The sequence below is a fragment of the Papaver somniferum genome, chromosome 1 (genome assembly GCF_003573695.1).
Source record: "Papaver somniferum cultivar HN1 chromosome 1, ASM357369v1, whole genome shotgun sequence".
Lineage (NCBI taxonomy): Eukaryota > Viridiplantae > Streptophyta > Magnoliopsida > Ranunculales > Papaveraceae > Papaver > Papaver somniferum.
The window spans coordinates 44,297,582-44,323,216 of NC_039358.1; the positions used below are offsets into that span (position 1 = coordinate 44,297,582).

A 25,635-nucleotide genomic window follows, 5' to 3' on the forward strand; every position below is an offset into this window, starting at 1 on the left:
GTTGGTACCACGCCTTGAACCCGTGACTTCAAGGTTAGTTAAAATTATCTAATCCACGTTTTGATTGAGATGTAGGTAGTGGAACAACTTCTAACAAAAAAGGATTGAATCTTCTCAACACTTGAAGGATGTCGAAACAATCTACAAAATTGGAAATTTTGCATTTTCGTGATGCCTATTCCAGTAGAGCTCTTTGTTTCTACAGACTTCGGTCGATTTGGAGGATATTGTGCTTGTAATACAAAAGATCTACAAATAGATAACTCTTCTTCTTGAATACACTTATGACCACGAACTCCAAGTTAAACCATCTTTCAGGAGATTAGAGTGAAACTACAACAAAAATATAATTAAGATAGAAGAGATTTTTTGGGACGATTAAGAAGCTGAGACATGGTGATTGAATTAGAGTCGCTGAATTAACTAGCTGTTAGTGGCTTGACTCTATGGAAGGAGGTAAAGACAAAGTCGCTCAACATAAATTCTACCGAGCGACATACTTGCTACCGCTCGGTTGACACTTTGCAGCGATTCACAAGCAACCAAATTTGCTGGTTTGCCAAGTGATTTTGCTGGTTTGGCAAGTCTCTGAAGAGGACTCAAATCGGCGAATTGCCTTTCTGGCCAGAGTGGTAATTATGGGATGGTAACTTTCCTAAAAATTTACCTTGCAGCGTTAGTCTAGTTCCCAAACACACCCCTGGAATATATATTCGCGCCAACCCTTTTTATTTCCCCTTTTGCTTTCTAGGGTTTATCTTTCTCCCTTTGGATTCCTTTAGCAGCGAGAAAAAATTCGGGAGATTTCAAAAATCCTTGGAAAGCAAATTCATGGCGTTTGAATCATCTCAGGAAACAGAGAAGTTTCTGTGCGAACGATTACTAGATCAAAACCAACCAATTTCTGAGCGTTTTAGAGCTCTCTTCTCTCTTCGCAATCTCCGTGGCCCTGGACCTCGTCAAACACTTGTTCTAGGTAAAAACTTCTTCAAATCTTAACTTCTGATTCATGTATTTGTTTATTATTACTTGAATTAACAAAACCATAATTTAATTTTTAATATGAAAGAATTGAAAGCTTACCTAGTGATATCCTGAGTTGGTTTTGCCCATGTATTCATATGAGTTCCTTTTTCTTTATAATTCAAGAATCCTCCTTCCAGATAGTCCATTTTCCAGATCCCATCACCCAGAACGCACTTGGATTTTGATTAGTGACAGAAGCTTTCGACTTCTGTGTGATGTGCCCATTAGTGACTCATAACCCTATAGTATACAAACAAAGTTTATGTCTTCTTGCCCCTGTGATGTGGTTAGAAGAAGATTTTAGGGATAACCGTTCATCATTACACAAGTTCCACTAAGATCTAAATTCCAGTTGATGATGCCCCATGTGTGACTGAGTAAACTTGTCTGTGGTTAGTGACTGTTTTCTTGAGATATTTATTTGAGTTAGGAACACTGTCCGTAAATTTGTCATTTTCTATCCCCTGGTCAGTCCAAAACCTCGTCTTATCACCTCTACCAATGTCATACTTCAAACCTCTTTCTGTCATATTTCCATTCGATTTGTAACTCCTCTTGAAATAATTTTTGACCTTAATGTCCCGCCAGTTTGAATCTCTTAGATATATCACACGAATTATTCTACTCCACACTGATTCTTGCTCCATTGAATACCTCCAAAACCATTTACAAAGTAAAGCATTGTCCATTCCGTTAAAATTCTTTATGCTCAAACTCCCTTGATCCTTAGCTCGACACATTTTACTCCATGCTAAAGGTGCATATATACTCTCTCTGATGTTTTATTTCTCCACAAAAAGTCTCACATCAGTCTATTAAGTTTTTAATAACAGTTGATGCCATTGTTTATAATGAGATAAACCATACATCAAAATAAGTAGGGCTCTTATGTGCTGTACATGACTAGTTGCTTCAGTTGAAAAGAACAAGTATCATCCGGGAACAAAAGATGAGATATACTAGTTCCTTTATGGTTTACCTTGAACCCTTCGGACCCTGATTCTTGTATTTCATCTTTAATGATCCTAATACGAAGAGGAATTTTTTGGTATTTTGCGTCAACTATGCTTTACTGCTTATTGAGGGACCTCTAAAACTTACGCATATTGTTTATATTTCAGAAGTATAAATAGGATGTCGTATGCTGGGATAACTTAAGCATTATGATTTTATTCAGTTTTACGTAAATTGGGTGTGGATTGTTAGTATTTGCAGAATGCTAGTTTCAGAATACGTGTCTGAGAAATTTGTTAGAGGCTAGATGTAGTTTGATGTTTTGATTGAAATTTTTTTTATGCTGGTCTTGCAGCAACGAGAGATTCTTCAAATTTGCTTGCTCATGAAGCAGCATTTGCACTAGGTCAAATTCAAGATGCAGAAGCAGTTCCTGCTTTAAAGGAGGTTCTTGAGGATTTTTCTTTGGATCCTATTGTTCGTCACGAGGTATTTTTTTCTGCTGACTTTTTAATTTTGTAGGTTGGTTATGTGAGCTATTTGGGTTATTGCTGATTATGTATGTCTTTAATGTTTCCCCCCCTTTTTACTAGGCGGCAGAAGCACTTGGAGCAATTGGCTTAGAGGCTAATATACCGCTTTTAGAAAAGAGTTTGAGGTCAGATCCTGCTCCAGAAGTGCGAGAAACATGTGAATTGGCTCTTAGCCGAATTGAGGAACGGAAGCGTACTAATCTGAATGTCAAAACATCCGATGAACCAGCATCACCTTTTCTTTCAGTTGATCCTGCGGCACCGGCTTCATCTAGCTCATCTGTAGATCAACTAAGGTTTATACAACTAATTCACAGACATCTATTTTTCTTTCTGTATATTTTTGTATTAATTCATTAAAATGGTGTGTGTTTTTTATTTAAGGGAAGTTCTTCTTAATGAAGAGAAAAGTATGTATGAGCGATATGCAGCTCTTTTTGCACTTCGAAACCATGGAGGAGAAGGAGCTGTAACTGCTATTATTGATTCTTTGGGTGCTGGGAGTGCTCTCCTGCGGCATGAGGTATTTGAATTTTCTGAATTCATCGCCTATTGTTCTATACAGTGCTACATGGTTTAAACCACGTGTCTTTACTTTCCCTCAGATTCTAACCAGATTTGTTTTTGTCCTTATATAAAATTATAACATAAGCTTCCCTATACCATTGCTTGTTTCTTCTAATTTAGAAATATGCAGAAAACCAAAAAATGGTGAGATGGCACACCTTAAGATAATTTGAGTGATGCATTTTGCTCCTACTATAGCATACTCTATACAAGTGAACTGTAGTTGTTGGGAATGTAATTGGCACCTTAAGGTCACTGGCGTGATATTTATTTCCAAATTTTTAGTCACTCTGAAAAAAATTAACATAATACCAATTACAGGTTGCATATGTATTAGGTCAACTTCAAAATAAAGCTGCTTGTGATGCTCTTGCCGTAATACTTGAGGATGTTAATGAGCATCCGATGGTCAGACATGAAGCTGCTGAAGCACTTGGTTCCATTGCAGGTAAAATCTGAAAAGCTTAATAAAATTTACTAAGAGGATATTAATTCGAGGCTTGTTGTATGTGGTATATACATTTTCTTTGTTACATGGATCTCTACTTTTCTTGCCGTTTGTAGATACTTTATCTGTTGGTTGTACTGCTGATGTGTTCTTCTGGGCTAAATTTCTGAATCTCATTTGTTGTCATTTCTTTTCCCCGTTTGTTGTTTCGCACATCCACTTTTAGATGATCGAAGTGTAGAGCTTCTGGAAAAGTTTGTGAAGGATCCTGAACCTCTTGTTTCTCAAAGCTGCGAAGTTGCGCTCAGCATGCTGGAGTTTGAAAGATCTGGAAAGTCCTTTGAGGTATTTGTGCTAAATTCAAAACTGAATAATTCTCGAACCATATTTTTACCCGCTCCTAAGAAAGACAGGACTAACACATAATTTTCCCTTAATGCAGTATCTCTTCATGAAGGTACCTCAGGTGGACGCTGTGTAATGTCAAACTAAAGTTAAGCTATTGCTTTATTATCTTCAGTGCTATTCCAAGGGGGAGAAGACAAAACACAGGTCTTTGGTATAAAAATCATCCCCTAATGAATACCAATAGAACATAAGGTAACTGAATAGTCCCCAATAGATACTGGATTCCAATTGAAATTCAAGGCTGATCTATTATCATCTTCATCATCACAGACACTTGATGGCTTGATTTCTGCTCTAAGTTTGTTGGCATAAATTTGTTGGCAGCTATATTGTTGGGATCATAACATATATTGTAAAAAGTTTAAAACTTCCATCTTTTGCTGATAACTCTGTTTTTTCCATGGAGGCCCAATACAACTGAAAACTGAAATTGCCCTTGTGAATTTCATGGAATTAGCAACCGATAGAGTATCATGTCTTTTTTCTCGACTGGAAGCAAAAGCATCACCTTTTTCCTTTGCTTCTGATTTTCTGGTGCATCTGTTCAACTAACTCCATTAGGGAGGGCTATACTATTCACAGGCTAGCATCTTGACAAGTTCTATTCATCTAAATCACCAAGTGCATGTTTGTAGCTCACTGTAGACAGGCCCAGTAGAAATTGAAACACCTAAATTCAGCAGCTCTTACACCTTTTTGATGTTTTAGGAGCTGTCATTGTCACAAGGGGAAGAAATGGTTCCATTTCATGGTATCCTGTTATTCAAACCGTTTACAAAATGTATCTTTGCTTCTCTTTGTTTAGAGACCGCTACGAAATCAAAGAATTACGTTTCACAGCTAGGGTTCTATCTTGGTGTAATTATTATGAAGCTCATCCTAATCGTATACTCTTTGACATGAGGACCTTTAATTTTAATTTAGGGGAATAATTTCACCGCTGGGACTTGACTCTGTCACTGAATTTCATCTTTGTGCTATCTTGAATCTTTTGGGTCACGAGTTTTTGACATGAAGTTTAGTAATAATTTGAGATAAGAAAAATGACAACTTTTACAGAAGAAGATAACAATGATCCTTGGCAAAACATTTTTATTCCTACCGCGTTACAATTTGGAATGTCCAATTAAAAACATACATATATTTTTATTTTCCGCTTTGGTTGTACTAATTTTCCTTATTCCTTTCCAATCAATAAAATAACACTCCCAAACTTATAAAACAAACTGAATGAAACAAAAAACTACAAATGAACTTCACAAGAATTTGGTAGAATCATACATAAAAACCCAACATGCTAATTCAAGTGATGAATTATCAATGAGCTCCATATCCACCACCGGTACCACCAGCTGCAGCTCCGCCATGGGCAGCACCGTATCCGCCACCGGCTGCTGCTGCTCCTCCCTCGTGGTGCGCTGCTGCGAGTCTCTTCTTCTTGACGAAACAGAAAGCACCAAGGGCAAGGAATAGCAAGAAAGCTCCACCTAATGCTGCACATACAGCAATAACTGTTGTGTGATTTTTCCCTGGTGGTGAAGGTGTGATAACTGGAGGAGGACCTGTTATTACATTGAAACCAGGTGATGGAGCTGGGACACCATAAACTACTGGTGGTGTTGAGTAATAACCAGGTGGTGATGCGCCCGGTGTGTATGACCCACCTGGTGGTTTTACTGATGGATATGGTGGCTTGACATACCCACCTGGTGGTTTTGAAGATGGAGTTGGTGGCTTAACGTATCCACCTGGTGGTTTTGAAGATGGAGTTGGTGGTTTTACCGATGGATATGGTGGCTTAACATACCCACCAGGTGGTTTCGCAACAGGAGTAGGAGGTACAGGAGTATACGAAGGTGGCTTAGCTACGGGACTAGGAGGCTTAGCAACGGGAGTAGGAGGTACAGGAGTGTACTTTGGTGGTTTAGCAACGGGAGTTGGGGGTACAGGAGTGTACGATGGTGGTTTAGCAACTGGAGTGGGAGGTACTGGAGTGTATGATGGTGGCTTAGCAACTGGAGTGGGAGGTACAGGAGTGTATGATGGCGGCTTAGCAACAGGAGTAGGAGGCTTAGGAGTGTAAGCTGGTGGTTTTGCGACAGGAGTAGGAGGTACAGGAGTGTATGATGGTGGCTTGGCTACTGGAGTAGGAGGCTTAGGAGTATAAGTTGGTGGGTGTACTTGGGGTGGTGGCGGTGGTGGTGAAGCATATACATAACCATGTGTTGGTGGAGGTGGTGGTGGTGGTGAAGCATACACGTAACCATGTGTTGGTGGAGGAGGTGGTGGTGGGCATGGCGGTGGTGGTGGTGATGGTGGTGGTGGTGAAGAATATGGGTATCCAGTCAATTCCCTAGCTCTAGTCATATTTTAGTGTGTGAAAATTCTTCCAAAATATGAATGAAGATGAGATTGAGAAGGAGACTAGAGATTGATTTGTGAAGAACAATGAAGTTGTTAAGTGAGTATTTGTAGTAGTAGAGTACAGAAATCACAAAGAAGGAGAGAACTCAAAGCCTGAAACATGAATCTATAATTTAATCGAAACTTGCAAATATACAAATCAAGATTAGGTACGATGAGTTAATCTTTGTAGGACCTGAAAACCGACTTGAGCAAGCAAAATGTGTACTCTTCATAGGAGTTGGTATAAATCCCACATGTCGCTGATGGCTGTGGCTGGACTTAAAGGATTGAAAACTCGAAAAAGCAGACCCGAATAGACTATAGATCGTCTTTTGTAATTATGCATCATTTCTTTAGTGTATTTCATCGGCAGCCATTATCTACTATGAGGTAATAGTACTTTGTCGTTGATCAGTTGTAGCTGGTCATTCTTTGGATGCAATGATTTCAAAATTTCAATCTAGCATGTGCTTCTCAATTGTTAAATCTGCTCAACACTGCTGCGTTTGAAGACTTCGACATTACAGTAATTCTAGAGTGTCACGTGTGAAAACTAAACAACAAATTATTTTCACAGCCATCTTAAAACCACGTTATAGGAGGGTTTTACAAAAGAAAACTCTAGGATTTCCAGGTGGGTAGTCTCAGGTATTCAAAGACTTGGTTAACAGTTTTACATGTGGAGGACTTTTGAGGTAAAGTTGTTCAAAGACTTTGACATGATTAACCTGATGAAGTGATAAAGTAAATGTCACCTGTTAATGGTTGTATGCATGATCATTATCCAGGGGTCTCTCTGGTCTGGCTGTGATGCATATTCTTTTTGGATACGTTAATCATAGGAATACAAAATTTAAGCATTTTGGTTTTTAGTCTTTAGGATTTTGATTCCACTTTTATTGACATTACATTATATAAGATGGCATTTGGATTTTAGCATTCTTTTCTTTATTCTTGGAAAAGACTTTTGCCTTTTGGTGTCACATGTTGGAAATGCGGACTGATTTAGGATTAAAAATTTAATTAGTTATGTTAACGTACGTAGGTTAATTTCTTGGTTGTTTCCATTTTTATGAAAGAAACTTTCTAATAAAATGGTAGAAATCAACTTAAATTTGAAACAAAAACAAATAATGAATTTGGGTTATTAGTGCTTTGTTTCTTAGGTTCAACAGGAGATGATTTTGATGTTTGCTTGTTGGCAAGGCAACAATATTCCGTTCTAGTCAGGATAGAAAAAGCAATAGCACTTTAAGGCTTACATATAGCTTATGTGCGAAAGGACTTCGGCACTTTGCCATTATCCTATTCTGCTATGTAAGGTTACGTGTGCATATGGAGTTACTACATTATTGAAATGATCAAGCTCGAAAAGATTGGCTGGCTGTTGTACATTCATTGGAGTAAGTATATATAGATAAACATGTTTGGTTTTCTACTTTCTGATGTAGATACAACTTTGTTTTGTCACCACCACCACTGTTCAAAAAAATCTTGGTTATTTCCTTTTCCTCCTAACTTCTCTTCCACTTAGGAAGGAAAACATGCGAGCTTCTTTTCTGGTGGTCCATGGAGCTTCTATGATCTGGGAGAGATACGGATAATTACGTGGTGTCTATAAACTAATCATGCAAAGACGAAGTTTCAGTATATATTTATTGCCCTGGCTGCAATTTCCTTACCATAATTTTCTGTAATATATTTCTGGAGGACTACTAATAATACTCAAGTCATGAGTAGCAGGTATGACATAAAATTAATAAAGCTGGCTGCTATGCGATGCACATATTGCGTAAGGTAATTGTGTCACGCTCTCCTTTGTTTTTTACTTTACCACCTTCCTATATTTTTGTCTTGTCGGCCTAGCCTTGCCTTTACAGCCTCTACTTTACCGGGTTGGTAAATCAATATGCTAATTAAACTTGTTCAAGAAAAAATGAATAAACCTTTGCAGGCTTGCAGCCACCTATGTGCAAAGGGACAAGAAAGAATATAATTTTTCTTCCCTCGAAATAAACTCAGCTTGTACACGACATGAACTTCTAGAAGAATTTACCATATAGTTTGTGAAAATAACTGTCTGACCATATATACAAGTATGCAAACCATAAAATGAAACGAGTCAGGCGAATCAGACATGTTCTGACTCATTTTCAGATCTTTATTCAGCCTACAGAAGCCAAAAAAAGTCTTCCAACGGGGGGATTTGACTTCTATGGAATTTGAGAACCAAATCTGCAATGCGTACTAATGCTTAAATGGAAGTCTAATCTGATTTCAAGAGATGAATATAACCAGTTACAGAACTGCAAGAACTGTTATCAAAGCCAAAAAAACGCAGCCACAATTTCTACCAAAAACTCAAGACTCTGTTGTTGCACATGCCCACTCAGCTTATATATCGTCAAATATTATTTTATTTCCTGCGGGAGGATAGCAGTAGCTTCCACCTTTTCCTAGGCTAGCACCGCCATAACCTCTGAAGCAAGAATTTTTAGAACTTCGTCGAGTACCCGTTCCTCCAACATCAAGGTACACTGGCACAGAATCCTTAATTTTCAAGGAGGTACCATCGACTTCTTGTCCATCCAAATCAAGAGCTCTGTGGAAAGCTTGGAGACTAGAAAACTCGATTAAGGCAGTCCCCAAGGGAGCACCAGTGATGTGATCCTCTGGAATGTCCATGTGAATGATGGATTTGCAAGTTCGGAAATGCCTTTTTAAGAGGATTCGGATCTGGTCAACTCCACAGGAAGTATCAAAACCTTAGACACAAAGGGTTTCACGAACAATGCCAAGCTCAACAGGCCAGCCCTCTAAGTCTCTGCCATTCCGCTTGCCTGCTTTGCAGCTTCTTCAGTTGCAAACTCGACATGGGCAATTCTCCTGAAAGTTCCATACCCCAACATTTTTAAAGAAGTCTATCACATGAGATTTACTAATGGAAAGCTGTACGGACAAAGTGTTCTTGATGCTCCAGTGCCTTTGGCTTCACGGCGAAGATAAACAGGACTGCCCAATAACTCTAACCCATTTAGCTTTTCTGCCTTCTTTTCACCTTCTTCAGTTGCAAACTCAATGTGGCCAGATCCGCTGAACTCTCCATCCTCGTTATAAGAGAAGCGCACATCAACAATTTCCCCGGCCTGTTTAAAGAACTTGATCACATCAGATTTTTCACTGAAATATGGTAGGCCCTTCATGACAAGTCTTTTTGATGCTGCTCCAGTAGCGTCTTCCAGTTGACGGGAAAGTCTAATGTCGTAGCCCAAAAGGTCTAGGCGCTGAAACTTTATTGCCTTGTTTGCAGCTTCTTCAGTTGCAAACTCAACAAGGGCAAAGCTAATCCTGAGCTTTCCATCCTTACCTTTATAGAAATAGAAACGGACATCAACAATATCATCCCCAACCTGTTTAAAGAAGTGAATCACATGAGCTTTATCAATGGAAACTGGCAGGTTGCTGGCTATAAGTGTTTTTGATGCTGCGGTTCTTTTCCCTGGCTTGGCTGAAGAATCTTCACCAATCCAGGTTTGTGTTATAAACTCATCATAAGAGATATCATGAAGCGCTTTTAGGGAACAATCTCGGTTTTCAGGCTCATAAAACTTCTTCATCTTCTTTAGATTCAACTTTTGCGCGATTTCTTTTCCCTCAGCATCCCTCTTGTTAGCATCCTTGTTGTTGTTACCTTGTCCTGAATTAACAAAGGCATGTGAAACAGCTGCAACAACCTCTGATCTATTGCTGAGTTTACCCATGTCGGCGGAAGATTAACCAAGTAATGATCAAAGAGAAGAGATCCTACAGGTTGACCTGGTGGTTGCCCTAAAAATATCCTGCATGTATGGCAATTGTAATGATAATAATCTGGAACAAAATAAATAAATAAATAAACGCCCACCGTGGGGCTCGAACCCACGACCACAAGGTTAAGAGCCTTGCGCTCTACCAACTGAGCTAGACGGGCGTGTTGAACTTACATTTTTTAATAGAACTGAATTCTTTAGAACGAGATTAAGAGGGCACTTCATTGACAGTCACCCTGGAGCAGATAAGGTTATTTTTACGAACTATCTTTCTGGTGAAGGTAAGAAACAACTATCTTTCACTATAATTCCACTGTGAAGGGATCACCTGTATCACCCCAGAAGGAAAAAAAAAAAAAAAAACTACAAACATCAAGCTAATTACATTACACTGCCTAGATTTTACTCTCTTGTCACTTATTAAGTAATAACCCCTGCAGCTCATTAAACTTTACTTTTCGCGGACAAAATCTCAGCTCCTACTGAAATTTCAGGAACTAACAAACACTCTACAACGTATTCATCTTTAAAGATTCTTTAAATCTGGGGAACCAACAAAGAAACACACAACTAAGAAACGTATCGAGAATATATGTTATGGGGATGTTCATCAGTCAATAGAGCTAAAACTGTAGCTAGATAAAGAAAAGAGCACTAACAACAATGAGTTCTCCCTCACGATTCTTAGCGTCAGAGTTCTTGGTGCACAATATTAATTCGAAGAGCGATAAAATTACCAGACAACTCCGACGGTGTATGTTGCACTTAATAAAATATATTCCCGCTCAATGTTTTTCTAAATGAATAATGTCAGAAACAAATCCATCAAATTGATAACAGAATTAGGACTTCATTTTGATATTTCCACATGCAATTTCAGATAAACTTGGTCATGAAGTACACATTTGATGGTAAAGAGCATGAGAACAAACAAATAGATTACCTGGATTAATTTGACAACCAATGGTGATGGCCCTTAAACCAAGAATTGCATATGCAAAGCAATTGCCACATGACATCTCGCTCAGCATAGATACAAGATAGCAATCCTGTCATAAGGTAGCATATATATATATCAGCTGAGCAAATTGAATTCACCAACCAAACAAAGAAACAAAACCCTAATATCGTAATAGAAAAAACATAAACAAAATTTTCGATATTAATCCCAAAATGTACCTTCATGAGCATGGGGGACGGTTTCAGATTGATCGTGGAGCGATACTTCCAGCCGAAATTGTCACAAGCCCGGAGAGAGAGCGGAGAGAAATGGATGGGAATGGAGTATATTGCTGTTTGTCTTTTAAGGGTCAACTGTCTCAGTTGATTACACTCTTCTTACATTGCCCTTCGGCTATCAAATCGTTGCCTTGTTGGGGCAGCCGCAAAACGAGGCTCTGGGCCCTATAGATTTCCAATTAGTTCCTATTTTTATGTATTGATATCATCAAGATGGATGTTGTCGCATCCGCAAACGCACTGTGTATCTGTGCGATTGTAACCGCAACACGGTAGTTCAGTGAATAAAGTTTCATCCACACTTATTTCAGCCTTGCAAGTTTGCATTTATACAAACAACATCATTTCTACGGGTTAGCAACGGAAGTATTTAGTCTTTTTTTCTTCTCTTCTCTTCAAATGCGTCCCATAACACATTCAAATATTGCCATACATTATCGATAACAATCAGATAACCAAGAAAACTTAGAACATGACACAATTAACCCATTTTATTGCATCAAAGGGAATACGAAACTTTCCCATTTAGAAACTTACACAGACTTATTACTCTTGAACCAAGCCTTTACCTTACCAAAACTCTCTCAGTTTGAGTATCAATAATCAACTCTGTAATCCTACTGATTTTCTTATGCCTTTGCACTATTACAGTAGCTACCCAAAAATCGTGCACAACACTTTCACACATATGGGGCAGCCATCTGTCCGAAAAGTCATTTCATAACCGTCAATAATTGTGCATAGTTGGCTAGTTTCTTTCCTAACTCAAGTAAATCTTCAACACCTGATCCAAAACAGTTATGAATACTCCTGCACGATTATAAACTCCCTTTATAAGCGCTCTTCCTTGTCTCTCACCTTTTGTATGCTTGTAAAGTCAATAACCAACAATAACCTTCACGTGAACCATAACGCGCCCCTGTTGCACATTACTGAACTTCGGCCTTGAGTCAATACACAGTCACCATGACATTGTAGTTGTCTTGGCCTAAGTAATTGCACAACTAACATACCGCTAGAATCATTCTGGCCATTCACTTAGCTCATGTGCATCATTTGTTTTACTTAGTCAATTGCTTGACAATAGTAATATATAATCTTGCATCACTAGCTTGATTGCACTGCCCAAGATTTGGCCAGTCTTGGACTAATGCGTATGACGAATCTTAACGTATTCCATGTTCTTGCATCATCCTTGAGTTGGGCCAGTTCAATTCCACATATATGCATCAATGCCAACAACGCATGTTACATTTGTCATTTAGCCTTATCCTTCCTTCCTCAATGAAGCTTCATTGTATCTGCCAATAAGGTTCATAATAACTTGGCCACCGACTTTACAGTGTAACGCAGCGCTTTACTGGCCCTGCAGGGTACCGCCATATAGCGTTTTACAGTATAAGCAAAAGCTCCAACAACAGACTTATCAAATGCATCAACAACAAATACAATTAGATCAAGATAGTACAATAATGTCTATGGACCTTCGTAGGTTTGCTCCCAACGAAAAAAAATATTATCGACGTATGCAAAAGGATATTTTGAAGAGGATAAATATAATCAGCGTTGAAGATTCAGAAAATGATGATGTAATCCATCTCTAATTGTTTTATCTTTTATTGGGTTTAAATTAAAAGTGTTATCCTAAATTTCTAGTTAGTATAGTTGTTAACTTAATTAAAAAGTGTTGTCTAAATTAATTTAGTTGTTGTTTGAATTAATGAAAGGTTTGAATTTCGAGTAACCAACGGTTCAAATTTCAAATTAGTATTTTTAAATAATAGAGTCGTTAAATCTTTTTGTATATATAAAGATTTTGTATTCATTATCTACAGAACATAAAACCAATCCTTCTTAATTAATAGTTTTTTTAATTAAACTAATGTTCATTAATAACTTAAAATAGAAATTACAACTGATGATTCGATAAAAGCATATAATTCCTTGCCCAATCAACATAACATCGCGGACGATAGATCTGAACACATTACTTGTTATTATTTTTCCTGGTGCGAGATTCAATGATGAATGTCGTTTCGAAATGATAAAACGACTCTCCTCTCCAAGCCGTATATGCATCTTGTGCAGCGAACTTGTCCCCTCTGTGTCTAGCGAGAAACTCATTGTACTTGAGATATAATTTCCTAACATGAATCGTCCTTGAACAAACATGGTCTGGTTCATATTGATAGTGTGGTTTCTTGGACTCATCGCATGTCTATTTAATGAAAGGACCCCAACCAACTTGAGTCCAAAATATACTCTCATGTTGTTTATCTTCGGGAAGATCCTTCACATTGCGATAATTTCTAACCCATTCAGTCTCTTCCTCAACATCCTTTGAACTTTCCCTAAGTTGGAACTGTTCTTGACCTCGTTTCTTTGCCATGAGTTTCTCTTCATATTGTGTCGCGGCCGATGACGAAGCTAAGGTTTCTGCTGTGGTTTTTGTTTGCTTTACACTTCATCCATCACATTAACATATTTGGTGGGTGATGAAGACGTAGTTGCGTTTGTAGTTCCTGGTCCGCTTCTTTTGTATATCTCTTCTTTCATTGCAACAATTGATTTGGTTGTTCGCTTGCATCTTTTAAGAATCTTTTCGATTGAATTGGTGGTTGATGGACTTGCCATTGGATAGTTGTTTAACTTTTATTTTCACCTCACAGGTTTCTGTTGTACACAACCTTGGGTTATCTTCCTTATATAGGAAAATGTCCAACCTCTATGTTGCACTTAACACACTATTTTTCTTAGAATTCGCGCGCAACGGCTATATTTCATAGAACTCATGCCAAACGACTACATTTATTAGAACTCGCGCCCAACGGATATATTTCTTAGAACTCCAATGGCTATATTTCTTAGAATTCTCGCCCAACGGCTACATTTATTAGAACTCGCGCCCAACGGCTATATTTCTTAGTATTCCTGCCCATCGGCTATATATTGTTTTATATAAGAATAGACTAATGGAAAACATTATTTCTCACCAACGACAAACACAAATCATTCTCAAATATAAAGCTCAATCATATATTCTAACAGGTCGAGTCGAAATGGAAAACAAATAGTATGTGTGGAAGCAAAAGAGGTTTTCCCATGTTGTTTCATGGATAACCATAGTCTGCTTCAATGCCCATGGATATATACAAAATGTCCACAACGAGGTTGCACCGGTACTAGGAAGGTAAAAGAGTCCATACCGGAGAAGATAAGGTATTAGGAATGTGAGTATGCTAAATGTCCGGGAGAAGCACAATGCTTGGAGGATGCAATGAAAGATGCAATCAAATAAGAAAAAGTTGACGAACCCTGCAAGAATTTCAAACTAAAAGGAAAGTTGGAGTTTGAATGCACCAAGGGGATTCCATGTCAAACTCAGGGTTGTAATTTCTTTATGGAAATACATCTGTCTAGTGCAAAGATAACATATGGAGAACATTAATGGAAGCGCCCTGAATGTCAGACGGTGGAATGGGATGAATAGGTATTGTTATGTTTAAGTTTAATCAAGAGTTTGAATATGAATTGATGTGATGTTCTTCATAAAGCATTGTTGTTCTTATTTTAAAGAGTTTAAATTTGATGAAATGATGTACTGTGCTTTTACAATAAGTAACCACGTACAACAAGCATTTAAACCAATAGGCGACCCTATTGGACGAGTTATGTCTCGTGAGGGTTTACATGGAGATATACCCACAAAACATTTCATCCGTTAAGTTGTTTACTCTTCATCTGAATCTTCAGAGGATGAATCTTTTGCACTTTCTGGGTCATACTCATCAGAGATGTTGTTTTTCAACATCAAGTAGCAGTCATAAAAGCGGAAAGCCTTGTGGTGCTTTTTTGAATAACTAGTCAAAGCGTCCACCTTCTACAACCAAACAAAACCAATTCAATAATTCAATATTAATAATTACACATACTTAGGTATAAATAGTTTAATGGATTACTATCTCGGATGATACTGGAGCCCTAAATAAGTATAACGTTTTATGAATCGTTACGTATTTTTTCACTTTAGAAGCTATAATATTTAATCTTGTTTTTAGGTAACTACATGATCTTTCATTTGGATTCCAGGTATTTATAGTAAACCTTTGGAGCAACTGCTCCCAAACGTCTGTGTTAACTCCTCCTTCATTTTGTTGATAAACTTCGATCCATGAACTAACAATCCTCGTCGTCATCATCATCACCATCATCATCATCACCCATCACCATCACCATCACCATCATCATCATCTCCATTACCTTCACATTCGTTTCCTACATGTCTGTTTCTATAAACATGTTCATCTGCATGTTCAAAGTCATCTGGGATTTGGTCATTGTAATGTCCATAATAATCAAATGCACCATCCTCGTTTTCACTGGGAAAATTTTCTTCTTCTAAATCCGTATCATCATAATCTCCCTCTGATGAAAGAAGTACCACGTATTCCATATCTGAACCCTCCAAACTAGACAAGTCCCCTATTTGGCCTCCTCTACCCGGAGCGCAGCAATGTGCTTGACAAGATCTGTTCCTAGTTGTAGGTGCATTTCTATTTTTTTCAGAGTTGGGTTCTGGAATCGGAACAGGAACAACTCTGCTCCAATCAGTATCCCGACGTTCATGCTCAATGATCATGTTGTGTAAAATAAGACAACATTTTTCATAATTAGGTTTAAGTCAGATTCATACCAATACTTACACGGTGATCCAACAATTCGGAATTTAGATTGAAGCACTCCAAAAGCATGCTCGACATCCTTTCATATCCAAACACAAACTTGAAATTCTTCTTAGACGATTCATTTGAACTAGGCGTGAATTTCGTTTGAATCATTTGCATACCTAAGTGTGCGCACAGAATGATTCTTCCCAAACTGATCACAACGATCATTGCCATAGTCTTTTACCTCTCGACTTTGCATTTTGTATATAACTCAACATGACAAGTACTTTTAATGGAATTGGCCTTCAATTTCAATCAACTCTGCTGGCACATGCCTTAGAATGTTGTCTTCCTTGCCCTCCTTTAAGCACGTCATAAAGTGCATAGTTGTTCTCTTTACAGAAGATACATGAATCCTACACTTCATGCCTCACGTGTTTATTCATGCAATAACCACTCAAGAACTCATTTATCTAAATGTTGCCACTAAGTATAAACTCTATATATTTAGATCATCTTTCATACCCGAACAGAAACATGCGAGCTTTCTTTGCCTAACGCGCTGAAGCAAAACTATTGAGTCGCATAGTTCATCTATGCAAGTGTGACCAATTATCTTTGGACTAATATATCTAACCTTTAGCTGTCCATACACGACTCTCCTTCAAATCCAATATGTCTCCAACTTCCTTTGAACTGCATTGCTACATTGCCTAGAAAAAAATATGCCTTTCTCTAGGCCATGAGTTCTACCCAACTCAAGTTTGGTGATGGAATGATTTCTTTCTTACTATATTGTTTGCACTGTCGCTGCACATCTTCCGTCGTGTATTATTGTAATCCCAAATAACAATATTATTAACTCATTAACTAGGACCCCCATCCTATGATTTTCATATTTTCTTTTACCTTGTCTCACTATTGCATACATTAGGCTAGTATGCTACTGCAACACTTCCCCATGAACTGGTTTTACATCGTAAATAAAGATGCAAGACTTTATAAATGAAAACTTCTTCATTCATTACTTCTCTCACATAGCGATACCATGTACCATTACATGATTGATCCACTGATTATTTTTGAAAGCTAAAATATCATTAACAAAACAACTTGCTTATACCAAAGCGAAGTATATACAAACTTGAAGGCTCAAATAAAAGTATTACAACCAAACTCTACACACAGAGTTTACAACAACTAAAGCTAAATAAAACATTCGAGTTGATGTGATTTCCACTTAAAACTAAACACGAAGACAACCAAAAATAGGTGAATTTCCTCTTCTGAAATTAAGAGAAATTGAGGATTTGGGAGATTCGGTTTGATGCTTCCTTCCGAAATGAAGAGAAAATAGATTGGGGAAATTCAATTGGAGGGGATTTTTACCTATTTTTGTATCTTTCGATTCTCGAAAGAAGATTGGCAAAATTTTGGGATAGAAATAAGTGATGAGAAAATTTGTATCTGTCTTCGATTTGGGGAGGAAGGAAGATAGAAGATATTGGATGAAGAAAAGGCAGGGAAAAGCAATACCCCCAAATGGTTGGAAATTATAGAAAAATAAACACAAAAAAGAAAAATATGAAAACTTTTTTCAGAATATATTTATGTGCTCAGTGTTCAATTTTGTAGAATCCATTTGATTGATTAATTAAGCTCAAGCTGTTCACTTCCCTTATGGATTTGCCTACATAATTAGAAGGTGTTCATGATTTCTCTTAAACAATACTTACACCTTCTCAACTTTTTAAATATGGTATTTCTATCATCAAAAATAAAAAAATATATAAATTTGCCAGGAAAGGCGAAAATTAATATGTTGTTGTTTTTTGAGAGGTTTTGAAGGGAAGATAAATTTCTTACCAAAAAAACTTCCCTATTTTTAGCACCAAACTGTAACCGCTGAAAACCAAATTAGTGATCTAGCAAGGTTCACAATACGCATAAGTAATAAAAGTTATACAAGATAAATAGGTGTAAATGCTTTAAAATACATATTATACTGATAATATAAAGTGCTGATAACATTAAGTGCTGATAATTAATGTAAATGACACGAGATATTTTATGTAGTTAATGAGTTCAATGAGTGGTGATTTCGAGATGTGAAAACTACAGGGAGACCCATTCTCCCAGATTTTTCCACTGTCAAACCCACGGACTGAAAAGTTCAGGCCTGCACCCATTTTCCCGTCAAAAATTCGTAGCAGACCCATAATTTATGAAATTCTGCTTCTCAATTTTTAAAAGGCAAAACTACCCTTTTCTTCGAGCGACGAACAGAGAGAAGCGAAAAGAAAACAATGGTGAACTCCGATTCTTCGTTTTTAACATTTGGATTTTTCTCTTTGTCAAATCTTTTCCCAAATCCTTTTCTGAATAATCTTCTCAATAAAACTAGGGTTTCTGTTTCATATTTGGAATTTCTTCTCTTTGTTAATCCAACTTTCCTCATTTCCATAAAAACAGAATGATAAGATTAATGGTGTTTTGTTTGATAATCTTCGTCCCCCTCATATTCGGTATCTTACAGCAAAAGGTAAGATTTCACCATTCTCTGCTCTTGTAGTGTTTTGATAAATGTCCAGAGAGTTTAATTATGTGAATCATCAATAGCATTTTTCTAGTATAAAACATGATTTCTCCATTCACGAGTGTATCCTACTGATCTAGTTCATTGTGTTGTCTTTGATTGCACATGCATAAGATGTTATGCATAGTTTTTTTGTACTGCATAACTTGTTATGCACATTTCTTTGTACTGCATAACTAGTTATGCATATTTTTTTTTGCATCTGCAGTGATTTATGATAAGCATAACCTTTGATGCACATTGTTTTGTACTGCACAATGTCTTATGCATCTGCATAACTGGTTATGCACATTTATTTTACTTGTGCTACATAACAAGTTATGCATAACAAGTTATGCATCTGCATAACTGGTTATGCACATTTTCTTTGTACTGCATAACTAGTTATGCACATTTTCTTTGCATCTGCAGTGATTTATGATAAGCATAACCTTTGATGCATCTGCATAACTAGTTATGCACATTGTTCTGTACTGCATAATGTCTTATGCATCTGCATAACTGGTTATGCACTTTTTTTTTGTGCCACATAACAAATTATGCATCTGCATAACTGGTTATGCACATTTTCTTTGTACTGCATAACTAGTTATGCACATTTTTTCTGTACTGCATAACTGGTTATGCACATTTTTTTTGTACTGCATAACTTGTTATGCACATTTTCTTTGTACTGCATAACTAGTTATGCATATTTTTTTTGCATCTGCAGTGATTTATGATAAGCATAACCTTTGATGCATCTGCATAACTAGTCATGCACATTGTTCTATACTGCATAATGTCTTATGCATCTGCATAACTGGTTATGCACTTTTTTTTGTACTGCATAACTTGTTATGCATCTGCATAACTGGTTATGCACATTTTCTTTGTACTGCATAACTAGTTATGCACTTTTGTTTTGTACTGCATAACTTGTTATCCACATTTATTTTTGTACTGCATAACTGGTTATGCACATTTATTTTTCTTTAACTGAAAGTGAAAGTATCAAAGTAAAATAAAATGTTGATTTTGTTTGTGTTTCGTTCATTTTTTTTCGAAATGTTGTTTTTAGAATTTGTAAACTGTAAGTAGTTTCTAGGTTGGTTTTTTAGAGTATGAAATTGATTTTTCATCCATTTTTGTTGAAATTGATTTTTTTTCTGTTTCTTCTACTTGATTTTTTCTTCTTCGTCTGTTTCATCCATTTTTGTTGAAATGTATTCTAGGGTTTAGTCAAAAATGATTTACTTCTTTGAATCATCGATTTTAAATGATTTATTTCTTTAAATGATGGAGAAAAAATCTTTGCAGATCCGTTACAGAGATTAATGGAGGAATAGAGAAAGAAACCGGCGGAGAAGAAAAAAAATTATGCCCAAAAACGATGAAGGGTAATAGAGTCTTTCAGTACGTTTTAAATATTTTTAAATAATTATGAGTGCGACTGTGTCAGAAATTAATTGTGGGCCTGGCGGTAAGATTTTTTTCTTTTTTGGACCTGCGCCTAAGTTCCCCTTTCGAGATATTACTATTGATGTTAAGGTTACAATGCATTTTGTATAAATGTAAATGAAAGAGAACGCTAAGTATACAATGCTCCTCATTTTATTCCTATCTTTTCACTCCTCAAAAGTCCAACGCCTTCTATAAACTCCAAAATGCCTATTTATAGAACTTTGAAAGCAGCCCTCTCTTCGCTTTAACGATCTCCAAGATCGGGTATCGGTATCGTCTTATATAGCTTTATGGTCTTGTTTAGTGTCACGTTATATGCCTGGAGCTCTCCACGTGGATGATATGGATAGGTGAAGCTAGTTGAACGCATTAAATGCTTAGTGGGCTGAGCTGCACCAGTATAACAACTCTTTTCAGCTGAATGGTCACATCGCCACGTCGTATACGTGTCCTAGTTGTTCGTACAGTATTGTCTCAAGATCTGGTAAAGTAAGATTAGGATTGTTTCAATGCTTTGCGTTAGATAAAAATTGCTTCCCACTTGAGATCTTGCCTCGTGTACGATGTATATTTTGCAGTTACACTTTCACTATCCGTTAATGTAGGCACCACGTAATTGCTTGTGTTTTCATTTCATTTAATTCATGCGCCCAACCATTAATTACTCATTGATTTACTACATGAATCATCTATTTACTTGTTGCTTCGTCATTTTATTCATTTGGTTGTGTTGCTAGAAGAAAATGGTAGTTACAGTTGTTTCGTATCAGATTTTGGAATTTTTGTTTTCAGATGTATCCACAATTAACTTTCTTAATTACTACTTTTGGCAATGCATATATGTGCATGGTTTCCCTCTAAATGGCATATCCGTCTTCTTCTCTTTCGATAATCATCCCATAAATGCAAGCAAATGTCAATCGTATTGGAAACTCACTTGTTACGGTTTCCAATCTCATAAACTATCGTTGGTGATCGAGTTTACATTTAGGTGTCTCATTTTATTTTAGGCCCGAAGTGACTTTTAATTATATTGTACCTCTCTATATTATAGTCGGTGACAGTTTTTAACTAAACTAAAATGAGTTTTTAACTAAACTAAAATGTGTTTCCTGAAGTTTATAGGCCTAATGAGCATGACCTTGATTTTTAAGTAAGTCCTTTATATAATTTCAGGCATATGCATTGCTTTTACTGTTAGTCAGGTGTGGTTATTCTGTGACTTATCTTCCACACTATATCTTCTCATTCCTCTATATATAAGGAGTGTCATGCGCTCTATGTTGTCATTAAGACACATTTAATAAACTTCCATCTTATTCTTTCTTACAATACAAATTTTGAAAACCCTTAATGGCGAAGAAGAAAAAGCATCCAAGTACCGTACAAGCTACGATAGTAGGAGGTAAAGATCAAGTTCTTGGGAAGAAGATGATGAAAGTGAAGTTCACTCCTGAAGAATAAGATGCAGCTTTAACTGATGGAGTAGCAAAACAGGACGAAGGTGATCGTTGTCGTATGCGTCAAAAATAAATTACACTTTCTCACAACTCAAAATATATAATATAGTAAGAGTAAGAAAGGATCGTTCCCACAGATAGGTCTTGGGTTGTCAATATGTTTCGGTTTCCTATAATAACAATTGGGGGGTTTTCTGATTTTTATATACTAAATAAAATAAAAGCAAAACAAAGAAATAAAGCACACAATTCAAATAGGTGAAAGGATTGGTCAAGGATATCGTTTTCATTCACAAACATGCTTTTCAATAATAACTAGAATTGATATATAATCTCAATTTATTAAAAGTCATAGGATACCTTGATCGCAAGAATATCCCGCTAATTTCCTCTTGTCATCAACAAACACATTAAAAGATGCGAATGTGAATTCTACCTAGAAAGCAACCTAAAGTGTAAAAGAAATTAAGTTTAACTCCCTAAGAGCACTAAGTTCTATGAAATAAGACTAATCAATGCAAACGAACGTGTAAAAGCACTAATCCGTTTTAACAAAGGTTATGATCCACTTGTGACTACGAGGATGTATCGGTACAAGCAATACTCACAATTATGCTACTTGCAATCAGGAATTATCACTTTTGCGTATAATAACCCTAATCTAGCAATAGAGATGAAAACTAATTCAACCGATTCGCGACTCGACTAAACATGCATTCAAATCATATAACAATATTAATAGTGAATCATAAGCAACAAAATATGGAGACAAAACTAATTCATTGCATAAATATCATGGTTGGAACTCCAACTAATTCCTTAACCAAAAGAGAATTATCTAAATATGTGAGTGGAGTTCATAACAAGAAGGAAAAGAAAACCTATCATGTTTCTAAACCCTATACAAAAAAATAGAAGAGAAGATAAGATCGAATGCCAAAAACTCTTCGGCGTCCCAGTAGTGAAATGCATCCCCTGCCAATCTGTTGCCAGAACTAGCCAAGTCTGGCCGTGAAGTTGAGTCCAATAACCGCATGGCCCTCATCAGCTAGTGGAAAGCCAGCCCAAATTCATGTTCATTTATCATTCAGGCCTCAAACAAATCATAAGCCCATTAAATATTTGGCTTTTGTCTGTCAGTTCCAGAGAAACTGACATCCTATTCTCTTGTTCAATCTGTTCCTCCAAATGCCGGCCATCTCCCCCGCAATTCATTCACTTCCTGCGCATCAATTTATGCAGCTCTAACTCCTAATTCCACCAGTTTGCAGCTTCATTACCAGCACCTCATCCTATTTACTTCATTGCTTTATCATCTTTGCCATCACAGTTGCACCATTAACCAATTCTGCAGCTGCAGTTCATCTGTAACAACGAACACCAGCATAAGTGCACAGTACCTTTTGAACCTTTAGTTCCATCACCAACACCATCTGCACGACACATTCTCAACCCCTGCAATGCCATTTCACAGCCAAACATCCATACACTCGAAAACAACACCATTCCCTGCTCGCAACACCAACACAACTTTGAGCAGCATCTGCATCACTAGCAATGCACTAACCACTCTACAACACAACTCAATTTCAGTCTGTTGCAGTTAAGTCCTCACTGTAATACAACAGCAATCGATCCCAGGCATCCACCATCACTGCACTTTCCTTGTCAGTCTCTCGAATTTTACAGCACCATCGCTATAACAGCACCACCAATTCAATAGCATCATCTGAGCAATACAACTCCGTCTGCTTCAGCCATATTACTCAATCCATTCCATAACAACACAACCACCAGTTTCCTGCAACTTCAGTTTGCACCTCTTCTTGTTGTCTGCAACAGCTACATATCCTACCAACACAGCGGCTGCAAACTCAGAAACCCAACACAGCCAACTCATTTTGCGGCTCAACTCATTCATCTTCTCATTCCGAGTTCCCATCATAAATCATCAGCACCACCATCTCAATTCATCCAACAGTTCAAATACCAACTCATCGGTTCATCTTCATAGTTATCTCTGCTCAAGTCTGCAGCACAAACAACCCATTAACATTTCTTCCATCTCGATCTAATCTCTGCCTGAGAACATAATGACCTAGATGTTGCATCGCAAGTCCATCACAGCAACTCCATAAGTTCTTCCCTGCTCAGCTCAATCCCTTCCTTCAACTGCATCACTAGCTGCAACCTACACAAGCTCAGGCCAGAACCTCAGCTCCATTATCTCAGCACCATAATCACTTCTTCTCTTCTCTATTAAGCCATTCTACAACAGCATCACACTTGCAATGCATAATTACTCGCAGTTCCATTCATACACAGACCAACACTTAAATTGCAGCTTCAACCAGTTCAAAGGCCTCCTACCAATTCCATTCACCTTCTTTGTAGTTGCTCAGAATCACCACCAGTTCAACCCCTAGTTTCAGTCTTACCAGAAACTGCATCTTGTCATTCAGAGCCATGGCAGCAACACACAACCACCTTGCATTATGTCCTATCATTTTGTTCTTCAGTTTTGAGCTCATGTTGCTTCCAGAATCACACTCAACACCAAAGAAAAGACCACCTGCAATTGAGTTCAATAACAACTCAGCTTCAGCTGCTCAAGAGACATACCACCAATACTGTACAAAATCATTCCCTTGCTCAATTTTCTTATTCGAGCAATAAATACCACCAACTGCTTCTTCCATTTCGATTCAATCAAATCCCACATCAACTCAAACCCTAATTTCCCAGCAGTAGATTCACTACCACCAGCTTCAGAGGTAAACCCATTTCTGTCTCCAATTCTGATCAAAAGCAACAGCCATTCAAACCCCATATCATCTACATCTAATGCCATTATCAGATTCCTTCGAAATCAACACAAACCCATTTGAATACTCGCCCTAATTCTGCATCTGAGATCGAATCTCAATCCTGCTCAATCTTGTTCATATTTTCTTCATCTGTTGCAGCTCAATCACCAGATTTCTTCCATCCAACGTTCTTCCGGCTTCAATATCTCTACGTAAATCTGCTTTCGTCTCTCGGGATTCAGGTTAAAATCCAGCCCTACTTCCCTCTTCTCTCTCGGAAGCAACAGACTGAAATTGCAGAAGAAAATGACTTTCTTCTTCTCGTCCTGGTTGATAAGGTTGCAGGTACGGCAGGTATTTAGACACCCCGGATGATGGATATGGGCCACCAAAATGATCTTGTACTGTCAGTTCCCTAGAACTGACAAGCTTAACCAGTGATTTTGCTCATAACTTTCACATACAAAGTCGGAATGACTTCATTCTTTCGCCACTGGCTTCGTCTTTTCGTTCTCTTCAAGATAATGAGAAGAAATCTGGACTTGAGCGAGTTCCACTTCTTTTTGCTACAATGACTCCAAAACACCTACTAACTCAAAAGTAAACATAAGATATATAATTTACAAGAAAACTCGCAAAGAAAGCATAAGCAATAGATAAATATTAAGGTGTTTATCACACCTATCAGAAGGAAAATGAAAGTTGATTCTCAAAGACGATGATTTCAAAGAGGCGCTAAAAATAGATGTAACGTAGATATTAAGGATAGATGGCATAATATCTTAAGAAGTAGAACAAAAGGTAATTGTGTACTGATTTTCCATCAATTTTTGATATGCTTAATTCAATTTACATTTTATCCACTGCGGGTTGTGTAGATTTCGATTAATTTATAGGTTTGATCTTCTGTACCTAGCATTGTTGTGTAGTAATTTTTGTCGGTTTTGGAAAATCGTTGTAAATATCATTACATAGATTTCTGTTAATAGGTTTGATCGTCTGTACCTACCATTGTTATGTAGTTTTGCCGGTCACTACAAGAAACTTAACCTATTGTAGTAGCCAATGGTTATGGCATAAACCGATATATCGCGATAACTTATCTAGCAAAAAGTTTTTTGCCGCACCCGCTATCTATTACTGCAGAAAGAGATCATACTTTTTTGTCACACTCTTTTCATATTGTTGCTACAGTTGTATGACAAAGGTTTCATTTTGCAACAATAAATTATAGGTTTTAGCTGCACTTGAGAACCACTGCGACTAAATTTT

At 37.2% G+C, this 25,635-nt stretch overlaps 2 protein-coding genes and 1 non-coding gene across 3 annotated transcripts; 1 reads left to right on the forward strand and 2 right to left on the reverse strand.

Moving 5' to 3' along the window:
- The first annotated feature begins 728 nt into the window (after window positions 1-728).
- On the forward strand, window positions 729-4,410 carry LOC113284623 (deoxyhypusine hydroxylase-like). The gene is made up of 7 exons (XM_026534139.1): window positions 729-976; window positions 2,336-2,469; window positions 2,574-2,809; window positions 2,898-3,036; window positions 3,402-3,528; window positions 3,755-3,873; window positions 3,971-4,410. The coding sequence occupies exons 1-7, from the start codon at window positions 832-834 to the stop codon at window positions 4,007-4,009; spliced, it is 939 nt and encodes a 312-aa protein (XP_026389924.1). The 5' UTR covers window positions 729-831; the 3' UTR covers window positions 4,010-4,410.
- Window positions 4,411-9,266: 4,856 nt separating this feature from the next.
- LOC113297623 (nucleolin 2-like) lies at window positions 9,267-10,103 on the reverse strand. Its single transcript, XM_026546194.1, has one exon. It carries the CDS (start codon window positions 10,101-10,103, stop codon window positions 9,267-9,269), a length of 837 nt encoding a protein of 278 aa, XP_026401979.1.
- Window positions 10,104-10,239: 136 nt separating this feature from the next.
- TRNAK-CUU lies at window positions 10,240-10,312 on the reverse strand. Its single transcript has one exon. It is a non-coding gene; the product is annotated as a tRNA-Lys (tRNA).
- Between the last annotated feature and the right edge of the window lie 15,323 nt (window positions 10,313-25,635).

What these genes read in the sequence shown, in the direction of transcription:
- LOC113284623 (XM_026534139.1), top strand. Translation starts at nt 832, where the DNA reads ATGGCGTTTGAATCATCTCAGGAAACAGAGAAGTTTCTGTGCGAACGA. An exon ending in ATCCTATTGTTCGTCACGAG is followed by an intron (nt 2,470 to 2,573) that starts GTATTTTTTTCT and finishes CCTTTTTACTAG; the next exon opens with GCGGCAGAAGCACTTGGAGC. An exon ending in TCATCTGTAGATCAACTAAG is followed by an intron (nt 2,810 to 2,897) that starts GTTTATACAACT and finishes TTTTTATTTAAG; the next exon opens with GGAAGTTCTTCTTAATGAAG.
- LOC113297623 (XM_026546194.1), bottom strand. Translation starts at nt 10,103, where the DNA reads ATGGGTAAACTCAGCAATAGATCAGAGGTTGTTGCAGCTGTTTCACAT.